Source organism: Suncus etruscus, chromosome 14 (genome assembly GCF_024139225.1).
Source record: "Suncus etruscus isolate mSunEtr1 chromosome 14, mSunEtr1.pri.cur, whole genome shotgun sequence".
NCBI lineage: Eukaryota > Metazoa > Chordata > Mammalia > Eulipotyphla > Soricidae > Suncus > Suncus etruscus.
The window spans coordinates 21989855-22003572 of record NC_064861.1 but is presented as its reverse complement, the minus strand read 5'-3'; the positions used below and the strand labels follow the sequence as shown (position 1 = coordinate 22003572).

At 35.6% G+C, this 13718-nt stretch overlaps 1 protein-coding gene across 1 annotated transcript in view; it reads left to right on the top strand.

Moving 5' to 3' along the window:
* ARHGAP26 (Rho GTPase activating protein 26) overlaps positions 1-13718 on the top strand; it is a 517227-nt gene that overhangs the window by 286833 nt on the left and 216676 nt on the right. Inside the window, exons 13-14 of the mRNA XM_049786899.1 lie at positions 2977-3042; positions 8473-8547. Of these exons, the coding sequence (XP_049642856.1) occupies positions 2977-3042; positions 8473-8547 (141 nt within the window). The remainder of the gene's footprint in view (positions 1-2976; positions 3043-8472; positions 8548-13718) is intronic.

Below are 13718 nucleotides of genomic sequence, written 5' to 3'. Positions count from 1 at the left end.
ACCTAATCATCACATCAGCAGGAAACAAGTTGATGAAAATAGTAGTCAGTTGTGTGTGTGTGCCTGCGTGCCTGCATGAACGTGTGTAGCTGAGACAGAAACAAGACAGTTAAAGGGCAGAACTAGGGCAGTAGGCATTGTAAAAACTTGTTCCATTTTTTAGATTTACCATAACTATTGTTAAGCTGTATTTCCTAAGTTACTTGTTGAGGAAAACTAGTAGGAATTAGCAGGGAGGGTTTGGGCCCACATCTAGCAGTACTTGGCTTTGTGCTCAGGAGTAACTTCTAACAGTGTTCAGTGCCAGGATCAAAATAGAGTTAACTATATGCAAGCAAGTGCCTTCATCCCATATTATCTCGCTAGTCCCTTTTAACATAATTTTATGTTTGTATACTCTAATAATTAGCAATGTGCAACTTGAACACTGTTCTTAATTGGGATTCTGTGTCCTGCAATACTGTTAATTTTTTTGTCTGTTTGTTTGTTTTTTTGGGACGCCAGAGGATAGAACCGCAGTCCTTCCTTGGCTAATGCTCTAGTGCCACCTCACTGGCCCCTAACATTGTTTTTCAAGCACAGAATTCCAACACCAGACCCTTCACCAATGTGCCCGCTTCTCTTTCCCAAAGAACCCAACACCTCTCCCTTCAACTCAGCTGTATGGATCAATTCTCCATTATGCTGCCTTTGAACCTTTTTGCTCCCTTGCTGTATATATTTAAAATCCACATGTGAGAGCAACTAGAACACTTTAGAGGATATTAATAGGATTTAATATCAAAATATGTGTTACATACATTTTAACTTAGCTAATATATGGTTCATGCACAAGGAATAAGGCTTTTATGTGTAACATCTCTATAATATTTAATAAAAGGATGTTGTTGGTTTAAAACAAATTTGGAGAACCTCTGCTCATAGGGAAACCAAAGGAGAAATTTTCACTCAGGTTTTGGGGATGGGAAGAAATGCTTTGTCATTTGTCAGAAAAAGCAATCATTGTTAATGTTGGTTGATGGATTTCATTTTCTGTATATACTTTAGAGGCTCCATTTTATCATTTTCCATTAGCTGTCACTTATCTAGAAAAAAATTCAGCCTTTTCCAGTTCTACAAGAAAAATTTCAAGGACTTTATCTTTGCAGAGTTATAGCTAGCTCTGTCCTTTTTTTTTTTTTTTGTGCTCTTTGGGTTTATGAACATACATCTTCTGACTGTTAGAGTTATCATTGTCATCTGTGCAGTTATTTCACATTTTCTAAAACTTTTATGAGCATTCATTAGGTAAGGAAGTAAAAAGAGTCTGTCCAGGATAAAAGTGCACTAATGCTTCACAGAACAAGAACTGCACCCACAACACTACTTTTAAAGTTTCCAGCATTAGAATTAGTCTCCACAGCTCTCCAGAGCACTATACAAAATGACACTTAATTTTCTTTCACACTTTTTGACTTTTTCACCTCCATGAAAGTATCCTTGTAAGCATACCTTACAAGACAAACTAAAAGGCTTCAACTAACTACTGAATCACAGTTGTAAACATTTTGGAAATCTCTTTAAGTACAAAAAATAATTTCACCTCTGACAAATGCTTTCCAGTAAGCTTGAGTATGACTATGGTACAAAGGAATAAAAAATCCTCCTCTGCAGATGAAAAAGTGTCCAACATCATTAGTCATTAGGGAAATGCAAATAGAAAACACAATGAGATACCATTTCACACCCACAAAAATGACTGTAATCAAAAGGACAGTAACAAATGCTTGAAAAAGATGAAGAATTTGAATTAGAATCTTTCTGCATTGCTAGGGTGGTGTAAAATGGTGCTGTATCTCAGAAAGCCATTTGGCAGTTACTTCAAAAGCTAAGCACACTTATCATATCACCCAAAAATTTAATTCCTTGGAATATTCTGAAGAGTAGTGTAGAAGAGCTGCCTTTGGCTCTGGGTTTGGGGGATGGAGTTGTACATTCTGAGTGTTGCTCTGGGGATTGATTGAATCAGGGTCTTCTGCATACAGAGGATGAGCTCAGCTCATTGATCTATCTCCCTGCCCCCAATCTATTCTTTAAAATCACCACACAAGTCTTAACTTTAGGGTAATAAACTCCAGAATGAATTTTGGTGAGTTTTCTGCTTTAGCAATTTAGGAACTGATTTTATACTGTGGGGAAATTTTGATGTCATTTATTTTGAGTAGTATTAGTGAATTTTGAAGCAGGAGAAATGCCCCTCTTCCGGTTTGCCACACAAATAGTTTTTTCTGTCTGAGTTTCACCTCCTCAGAGAGTTTCTTTGTTTTCATTTTCTTCCCATTTTTTTTTTTTTAGTTTTAAAAAACTTACTTGTTAAAGATTTGACTTCTCTTTAATTCAGGGTCCTATATAAGATAAAGTGATGGTACCAACTGTGGAATTAAGTCTCTTACATATTCCTATTAGCTCTGCAACTTTGGTCAAGACATTTAATGTGGCAAAATCTCAGTGTCGTTATCTGTAATATGGGGATAATTATATCAGCCTAGATGTCTGGTTAGGACTAAGATCTATGCAAAGCATTTACCCAACTTTATTGAGTCCATTATTTACACTTTTTGAAGGACATCAGCAAGTGATTCACCCTATAGCTCCTGATAACAGCGGAAATAAAGCCTAGTTCTTCATTGGTGAAATTAGTTGGTTTCTTGTTCAATGAATGGATAATTATCTTCTCTATTAAACTTGCATAGTAATTCTTACTGTGAGAATTAATTGAACTAATAATATGCAAAGCAGTTAGAAATATATTCAAAATATGATAAGCTCTCAGTGAATGCCAGTGAATTCCCACTAGACATCTAGTGGGAAAATTTTAAAAAGCCTACATGGCCATACTATGAGATTGACATTTGTTAGGTTGGCCAAAACTTGGCCTGAGATTGATTTACATGACTGGGCTAGCAATCTGACTGCCCTTTTCTCTTTCTCGGTTAGCTGCACAGTTGGACAGCATTGGCTTCAACATAATCAAGAAGTGCATCCACGCCGTGGAAACCAGAGGTAAAGTAGTTCAGCAGATGGCTTTGTTTTTGGTGAAGGTCACTCATCTGGTTTGGCATCAGACCTGTTACCTGCTATTTCAGATTTGAAGTGATTCATTCATTAACTACCCAGGTACCACTGTCAGTATATTTTAACAAGTCATGTCGTAAGCAAGGGTACTCAATATATGTTATCATCAACCTCTTTGGCTGAACAAAGAGTATTTCAAATGTGTATTTGTGTGTGTATATAATAGATATAATTCCTAGAATTATAAGGAATCTGGTGATTGAAACTTAAACTAAATAAAGCAAAGTTTCTCCTCCTCTCACTCTTTAATGTTGTCATGGTAGTTGTTAGTGTAGTTATTTCTCTAACTGTACTCACCACTCTTGATGCTGAATTCATATCATGGACTATCTCTATTGCCCTCATCTCTATTGTCTCTGGACATTATTGCCAGTATAAGGAGGCAGACGGGGGACATTGGTGGTGGGAATGTTGCACTGGTGAAGGGGAATGTTCTTTTTTATGACTGAAACCCAACTACAATCACATTTGTTATTATGGTGGTTAAGTAAAGATATTATAAAAAGTAAAATAAGCATGGGGCCGGAGTGGTGGCACTGAGCAGTAAGGCATCTACCTTGCTGGCGCTAGCCTAGGACAGACCACGTTTGATCCCCTGGTATCTTATATGGTCCCCCAAGCCAGGAGCAATTCTGCACGAATAGCCAGGAGTAACCTCTAAGCGACACCTGGTGTGGCCCCAAAAAGCCAAGAAAACAATGATAAAAGGATGCTTAAAAATAAATGAGCAAAATTTTGTTATAATTTTTGATTCATATGCCAATTATTTTGTTATAATTTTTATTGTTATAATATTTGATTCATATGCCAAAAACAATTTATAGTAGTGGCCTATTATAATTTACAAATAGGAGCATTTCATTGTCTTTTAATTATAATTATCATAATTATTTCTGTGATTTTTGGCCAACTTACTGATAATATAATTATCTTTATTTAAAACACCGTGATTACAAATATGATTGTAGTTGTATGATTACAGTCATGTAAAGAACACCCCCTTCACCAGTACAAGATTCCCACCACCAGTTGCCTAGATCTCCCTCCTCCCCACCCCACCCACACCTGCACTCGAGACAGGCTTTCTATTTCCCTCATTCATTCACATTGTTATGATAGTTTTCAGTGTAGCTATTTCTCTAACTGCACTCATCACTCTATGTGGTGAGCTTCATGTCATGAGCTGCACCTACATGGGTAAATGGGGGGAAATAATGGTTGGGACTGAGGCAGTAAAAGATTAGAAATGAGCTTTGTAGGGCATTATCAAGGTCACAATACAAGATGGATATTATGCATATATAAACTAAGTGCATATAATACTATCAATATATATTGTATGTGTGGGGACACTGGTCCCACACAATTCTTAATTTCAGTGATAGGTTAATGGAAATAAAGACATAATTATTTTCCTGCCTAAGTTCATAAACTCCCTAATTCTCTAGTGAACCTCTTGGGATCTGAGGTTAAGAAATATGTTGGCTTAGGGGCCAGAACGATAGTGCAATGGGTAGGGTACTTGCCTTGTATGTGACCAATCTGGGGTCTATCCCTATAATGCTTTATGGTCCCCTTTACCTACCAGGAATGATTTCTGAGTGAAGAGTAGGAATAACCTCTGAGTGTTGCTAGATATGCCCCTCCCCCAAATACTCTGTTGGTCCCTCTAGGAAGGACCTTCCTTTTAGGGCAAAGGGATCCCTGACAGTGCTGATTCAGACCCTGCCTATCGAATGTTGACCCTTTTCTGTAGAAGTAGGTCCTAGACAGCTGATTCAAACCAGAGTCTATTTTCTCCAGAGAGGCTTTTCATAAAGAGATTCCTCTGTTCTGGGATTTGTAGCTTTGAGTAAATTGGTCTTCTGTTCCCCACAGGAAAATTGATAAATATCTTTTCCCTGGACTTTGTATGAAGCATTGCCAAAGATATGCATTTTGTTTTTCTTTCAGTCTTTTTAATTCAATACCCCTCCCCACTAATTTTTTTCTGGTAAGTTGAAAGGGCTTTCTCCTGCCTCTGTGCTCAGGGATCACTGTTGGCAGAGCTCAGGGGAACCATATGTGGTGCCAGGGGTCAAACCCAGGTCAGAAACATTCAAGGCAAGCACTCTACTATTAGATTTATCTCTCCAGTCCCTACCAGTAGTCCATTTTATTTGTTGGAAAGTTCTTTCTTTTTAAAGTATAACACTTACTAGATGAGAAATAGGATTATCTTTGAAATGGTAATCAGGAATTGAGTAGAGAGGAAAGGGAAAAAAATCAAAATAAATCTTTGTCTTTATGAGCCTCTACTCTGTATTTGGATAAAAAATATTCTTTACAAGGTAATAATTTTTATTGTAACATTTAAAGAATATGCTTATTCTGCTACCTTCCTTTTAGTGAAGAATTGAGGAGGACTACAGTGCTCTGCAAATAATGGCAGAGAATATAAAGTTAAAGTAGGTAATCTAGTTAGGAAGTGATCTTAAAAAATTAAGGATATGGGCCTGATTGAGTCATAGGATGTTTGCACAATGGTGTTAAAATGAATAATGAGATTCTAGCCAGTATCTCAAAAATTGGTTAAATCAAGGGGCCAGAGATAGCTCAGAACACTGGAATCAAGTGTCTTCTGTTTGTAAAACCTTGAGTTTCAAGCCCATAGCAACACCTCCCCTCCACACACACACACACATTCTGTTATGATTTTGGTGGCCTCTAAACTGCTGGACTTGAACACCAAAACTTTTGGGCTTATTTACCTAAGCTGCGTATTTTCCGGGGATAGCCCCTTGCACTCCTAGGATACCTTCCCACCAAATTGATAAAAATCATTGAGTGATATAAGCCATGCAGTAAAAAAAAATTGCAAATCACTAGAAGTATAATAAAAAGGATCAATATTCAGGATTTTTAATAGATACATGGAGTGCAAAACTAAGTCATAGAACAGCCTCTACAATGTGAGTCTATTCTCTCCCAGTATGGCAGTGAGAGGGAAAGTGTGTATCTGTATATGTATGTCCCTGTGTTACCACTGTCTCTGCTAGTTGTAACAATACATCTTAAGTACGGTTGGCTAAATTTTAAAATTAATCATTACTAAGGTATTTATTTTCAAAAGGAATTTTTGTTTGGTTTTCATTTGCAAAAAAAAAAAAAAAAAAAAAGACAAGCTTGAAAAATAAAGAGATCTGTGTGGTTAACAAAGTAGAGGCATAAAAACTAAAGAAAGAAAAAAAAGAGTTCCAAGCAGAAGTCACCATCTTTCCCCAATGAAGTTCATATTCTTGATTATATGTCTCTCAGATTTCATCAGCCAAAAGCAAAAGAAAACCTAATCATCTAAAACCCTCCACCAAATCTCTGTAGCAAATATAGCCCAGCAGCTAGGAGGACTAGTTTTTCTGGTAATAAAACAAAAAAACTACTTGCATAAGGTTGTCACTGGTTTGTTTGATTTCTCAGCCTCTGTATCCTTGTCCTTTTACCCTTTCAGAAAGATGAGGATGACTTAGTAAGTTTAAATTAAGAGAGATTTCATTTAACACCAAGAAGAAATAAGAACAGTATACATTAAATACCATTTTAGCAAGAACTAAAGATAGTTCTTAGATAGTTTTTAGATAATAGATATTTAGGGATTTTTATGTTATTTATTTATTTAGTTTTTGGCAGGGTTCCTGGATTGTAAAACCATGCAGGATCGTTTCTGTGCATTTGCAGGACTTTTTACCTGTAAAATCCTACCATTTTCGATCATGTTCTTTCACTACTAGTTCACATTCTATATGGGGCTGGCTGAAGACACAGTCTTCTTTTTTCTTTCAGAATTGTTTTTCAGGAAATTTTGTTGTAATCACACTGATAAAGTTTAATTCTGTGTTTTAGTTACTCTGCCATATGGCATATTGATATAGATGCTGATGATATAATGATTATTTAGAGTTTATTTGAGGGATATACAAGTATAGTGATTTTATATATGTATGAAGAAAGATAAGTGAAATAAGAAACATAATTTAAGGTATTTTTAACTTCTAAAAGTTTTGATCATATGATGTCTTTGACTGAAGAGACTGAGTGAGAACTGAAGCAGATGAACAGATCAGGAAGAGGTTTCCTTTCACGTGTAGGAAACAAGTATATCTTGGCAGGGATTGGGCTCATGAACCTGTTCTGTTGGAATAATAGGAGGCCGATGTCTTTGAGCAGAATGATGGTTGATGATTTGATCTAATGAATTATGTAGGACCTTTTGATTCTGGCCATTTTGATTATGGCTTAAATACAGTGGGGAACCATTTTCTTATGGAATATTTTAAGTAAAGGCTGGATTTAAACTGATTTGTACTTAAACAGATTTTCTTTGCCTGTAAGTAGGAGAAGTAAATTAGGTAACTATAATAGAAATTAGGAGACAGGTAAATTGAGGGGGTGGGCAGAGGATTAGGCAGAAGAAAGTAATTTCCTATCACTTGGTCTGCATTGTAAATTGGTTTGGTGCTGGTCTAAACCTTATTCTTGAATGAGCAAAGTATTGAAGTGGGTTCTTGTTTTTTTGTTCTTTGGGTGTTTGAAGGTAAATGCCCTCTACTTCATTTCCTTGGTGTGACTGAAGATGATACTTCCTTTATTTTATAAAAAGTACTCATAGTATTGGGATTAGAGCAATAGTATGGTGGGCAAGGCACTTGCCTTGCACATAGCCAATTCTGGTTCATTCCCTAGCATCTACTATGGTTCTTATGGCACCTCATGTGATCCCCTAAGCACCACCAAGATTTATTCCTGAGAACAGCATCAAAATTAATCCCTGGGCTCATCTGGGTGTATAGCTCCAAACAAACAAACAAACAAAAATGTTCACAGTATAAATGAATGAATTTTTAAATTGTTCAGTCTTGGCTAAAAGTCTCCAAAATTAAAAATGTACTTATATCTCAGTATTTTCATTCTCTACATTGAACTAGATTTTAAGTATTGTTTGCTATAATATTACATTTTTATCATTTTATTTTTGGCTTTTCAAATAAAAAGCCTGGTCAAATATGACATATAACTGTGTATGTTGCACCTTTTACAATTCTCAGATGCTGTCTTTGGCAACAAAAGATTTTTTTTTTTTGTCCTCCCTCTGATGATGAGTTAACACAAGGGCTGAAGTGTGCAGCACACCCGTGAAATCCTAGACAGCTGTACCAAATCCCACTCCTTTGCTAAGAGCAAGGCTGAGTGACAGGGGACTTTAATTAGAGCAGCTTTTAGAAAGACTGAGAAAATGAAGGGGGACAAAATGCATTTGGCGTAGTTGGTTTGACTTGTGTTCTGAAGTTCCTCTAATTAAATTATTACTGTTTATCTCCTCAGGGATCAATGAACAAGGACTCTACCGCATTGTAGGGGTTAATTCCAGAGTGCAGAAGCTGCTGAGTATTCTGATGGGTGAGTGCATTTATGACTCTCCTACCCTCACTAGGTTATGAGTCCAAACAATAATAGGCTGATTTTAGGGAATCAGCGTGTATAAGAGAAGACCCTGAGAAGTCAGCTGTCCTGCTCACCAGTTGTTTTGACTGTGAGCATTGCTGGAAAAGGTACAGAAAAAGGACTTGACAAAACAAAAATGGCAGTTTTCAAGCACTACACTGAAGTAGCAGTCTAAGTGGTGCTAGATTGTTCATGTGACGACTGCACCCTACTTACTTTGTTGGAGTAACTCACGACTCTGCTCTGTTTAGAGATAGGCATTTAGTGGAGCACAAATCTAACTTGCAGAAGACTTCAGGCCTCACAGTCCCAGTTTCTAAATGATGTCATGTGGTGACTCCTGGACAAGAAATATATGAGCAGATAATTCTTCTGGATCCTCTTTCCTTCTAGATTTTTATATATCTAGATATATAAATATATATCTAGGTTTATATGTGTATATATATATACATATCCTTCTAGATTTTATATATTTGTCATTTGAGCATTGAAACCTTCTCCTTTGCAAGGTGCTCTTGTAAATATAAAAAACACTATCTACAAATGTGCAGTGTTAGAGTGGAAAAGCCAGAAGCCAATGAGTCAAATTTGCTAAGGCTGCAGGTTTCCTGTATATTTAGGTCTGAATGTGGCCAGCTTCAGTGAGTCACATGGGTTTAAATGGCAAACAGATCAGATTTCACCACCCTGCCTGTTGTTTATCCCTTGAGCTTAGAGAGTTGGATTGTCATTTGGGGTCCTACTTAGTGTTCTGAGCACAGATACTTATCTGAATATTTTTCATTGCTTTTGCCATCCCAGTTTCTGAAATGTTTCATACATAAAAAAATACTCTGTCTTGTGATGACCAGAATTACTCTTTACTTTTTTTTTTCTTTAAAGAGAGATGATTCAATGTCACTATGTACCTAAAATATTACTGTGAAAGATTTGTAATCCACTTTGGTCAAAATAAAAATTATTTAGAACAAATAGAGATCTTTTGGGAAAAACTCTATTGTATAGTGAGATCTTTTAAAAACTGATTATTTGTGAGATATTGATTATTTCCAATTTAGTATATTATGATTTGTTTGTTTTTTAAAAATAATTTGTGAAGTTTGAGATAATTATAAATTCATAGGTATTTATAAGCAGTAATTCCATGCGCCCTTTTCCAACTTTCTCCCATTGGTACCTACTTACCTGCTAGTCAGTATTATAGTCTCACAACTAAGATGCAGAGCAGTTCCATTACCACAGTATTTCTGTGCTGTTTTATGGCTACATTCATCAATCTCATCTCCCACTGTACCCCATTTTTAACCTGTGGTAACATTAGTTCGTTTTCCCTTTCAGTGATTTTGTCATTTTAAGATTGTTACATAAATGGAGTTATAAAAATATGTAATTGTGGGTATTTTATTTTGTCGGTTTAATTCCCTCAAGATTTATTTAGGTTGCTGTGTTTTAATAGTCCCTTTTTATTCTGAGTGACATTTTATTGTACAGACACATAACCATACAGATTGCTTAGTCATTCATCTGTTAAAGGATCATTTCCTATTTGGGGAAATTTTGAATAAAGCTTTCACAAACATTCACAGGCAGCATTGTTTGTTGAGCATAAATTTGTTTTTTTTTTTATGATAAATTCCTGAAATTAGATTGCTGAATTGTGTTAATTTGGAGTTGAGGGGTTTGGGCCATACGTAGCAGTGCTCTCAGATTGCTCTTGGCTCTGTGCTCAGAGGTCACATCTGGTGATGCTTATTAGATGATTATCTGCAGTGTAAAATATCAAATGAGGGTTAACTGCATGTAAGAAAAACTCCTTAGCCCAGGTACTACTTCCTAAAACCTTAAAATATTTTCAATTCTGTTGTAAGTCTAAAATCTCTGTTTTATGATAGCTGCAAGTATTTTTTAAATGAGTCCTCTTTGAAGCAGATTGCCCATTGCAGCAGATGAAACTATACAAAAAGTATGCTTTTATCTGCAAAGTGTCCTGATAGGAAGAAATACTTGGCATATTAAATATTTATTGTAAATATAATGTCAGTATCTCATGACCTATGACCTGGTTCTGGAAGATTGACTGTGAAGAGGAAATTAGAAGACTAATTTCAGATTTAGGAAATATTTTAAATAGTGGTATGGAAGATAGAAATCAAGGTCTGTGGCAACTACAGCAGAGAGTATTAATGTGTATTTGTATATGCTTGTATGTATATATTTGCATATGTATATATATGGTATAGGTACATGGTTTTAGGGCCACATACTGGTATTTAGTACTTCTTCCTGGTCAGGGATGGTTTGTGGTGGGGCTTGAGATGTGTTATAGGGTATCAAGGATTGAACTCAGGTCTGCTGTCTATAAGATAGGACAGACTTACTGTCCTATCTCTTCAGGTCTAATAATGATAATTTTATGATATTTTTAGTATTTAGAGTACTTGAGAGTACAGGAGAGTTAAACTGAAAATTTAAGATATCCTATTTGTTAATTAACTGGAATGTTCTTCAAAAGTTTTTGTTATGTTTTGGTCACTTTTTTAAGCACCATGATTACAAAACTGTTTGTAGTTGGGTTTCAGTCATAAAAAGTACACTCTGGTCACTTTTTTTCTTAGGAAGTGAGATGGAATTCAAATCTACTAAGTAATGATTTTGTATGGTCTTTTTTGCCCAGTGAAGCACCCAGGTGTCAATTTGAAATAGCTGAATTTCCTTTAGGGAAATCGAAAACCTTTTTTTGAATAACTGGCAAGACCAAGAAGGCCGATGTGTAGCTGAATCTGGTGACTCTACGACATCTTTAAGTTTGCTGGGCTCTGCCCCACAACCCCCTTTTGGCTTCTTGTTATCTGTCAACTCTGATAATCTTGTTATTGATGTATTCTCCTGGGATGTGGTTCCAGTAGACAGCCTAAGTGGTTGGTCAGATGGAGAGCTCATATCGTTAAAAAGAAATTACTTTTCTAGACAGTTTTGAATACTTTGATTACTTAGTATTGAGTCTGTCACCTGATTCATTCCTCCAGTTTTGGTTTGTCATCTGAGCCAGAGCTGATGGGTACAAATAGCCTGTTCCTTCCACCTATCTTTAGTGAGGTGGGAACACTGTAAGAGGGTTCATAGACCATGGGCTGGGCAGGATTATTAATGGAGTGATGGATGTACTTTCCTAAAACAGCTGCTGGGAAGCTTCTAATAAAAAGTACCTTTAACACAGGTCTAATTAGCTAAGATTCTCATTTTAAGAGGATAACCTTGGCTGAAATGCAGAGCATTTATTTGATCATGAAAGGCATGGAGGAAGAAGACTTTTGAAAGAGATGAAGCAGAACAAATACCCTATCAAGGCTTAGACCAAATAGCCCCCCTGAGGTCAGGAGAAAAGCATAAGCTCAAAGTAATTGGAGATCAAGGGTCAAAGGACTCCATAGCCAATTGGATATAGCAGCAGAGAGATTTCAAAGATAACATATTGTTTTGGAAAGTGACAGTAGAAGAGAAATGACATTTCGACTGGTTTGCTATCAGGAGAAGAAACCATGTTGGTCAAGTTTGCTAAATAGAGTAGTATGGAAAGACCCTTCTTTCTATCAATGAGTAGCACCAGATCAAAATACCCATGTTCTTGTTCTATTTTCCTATGGATCCAGAAAATAATTATGCACATAAAAGAAATAGTAAAAACAGAAAATAAATCCTAAGTCTAGTTTGGTGTGCCATAGGCACTATCGATAAACTGGGGTGCAAAGGCCCTGCATGAACTACTCACTCACTGTTTCTTTATTATATTCATTGATTTGCTAAACAGTGTGTGAGATATCCGTTGACTTTGTCAATTCATTCTGAAGTGGAATAGTACTTTCAGAATCTTACTTGGCAGATTAGTACTTTAACTAGCAAATATGGGATGGACCTATGCTTCAATCAGACCAAGAGCTTTATCCCTTCTTCCTTACTACAGGAATCATGTCGTTGAAAGTAAAAAGAATTTGTATATTCCCAGAAATTAGAGTATCTTGCATGTGTATATTTTTTCTCTCCTCAAAAGTTACATTAAAATAAATGTCCGATTTTTTTTTACCTCAGCATATTTTCTTTTAAATACATATGCTAGTTGTTCTCTCCATTTGTGTTTTTCTTCCTAAAAATATCTATTTTAAATTGTTTTCTTTCTTTTAAATTAAATTAAAATTTGAGTAGTCATTGTAGCACATTTGGGAAAATATAAAAAGAAAAAAGTCTGGTAGAATAGAGGTAATCTGATTGACAGTTTAATGTTTCCATCACTTTTTCACTATTTGTTCTGTCATAGGACAATAAAAATGTTTGCAGAATTGGATTTATACCTCATAAAAGCCATTTTAATAAACTTTTTATATAACAAGATAGAACTTTTATATTTGATGTCATTCAAATTTCAGAATATGATTAATTGAGCTATGTGTTACATAGAGGATCTGTAATTTTCCAACTAGTCAGTTTCACTTTATACAGACTATTTAAAAACCTTCTAAAAAGGTACCAGGTGAACATTAGAACAGTTACAGTTATACTGTTTGTCTGTTTGACCCTACACAAATCATTTAAATCTATCTAGTCTTCCATCTCACCACCTGTAGTGAGAGTCTTGCCTCTTTAATAATATAAGGATTAAGTCAAAAGATTTAAGTTGCAAAAAGTCTAGATCCTCTGTATGCTAGAAAATGTCACTGTTATTGTTCTTAATTTTATAGGATAATTTAATTATTTATCCACTTATGTTTTAAATGTCAAATTGCTAGGGTCAAGGCATATACATAAGTCCAAGATCCTTACTTGATATTCCCAAATTTGCTGTTAGCAAAGTCTGAAAGGAGTATCTGGTGCCTCACATCCTTGCCAACTTCTGATACTCTCCATTTTTTTTAACATATAAGTCATAAACAGTTAAATAGAATCTTTTTTTTTTATTAATTTTGCATTTCTTTAACAGGCATTTTCTGCATTTATTGCTCTTTACTTTTCCATTATGACTCGCTATCTTATGTTTTTAGTTTACTTTTTGGTTTGTATGTCCATTTTTGATTATAAGAACTCTTATTTTGTTTTGTTTTGGGGCCATAACCAAAAGACTATTCCTGGCT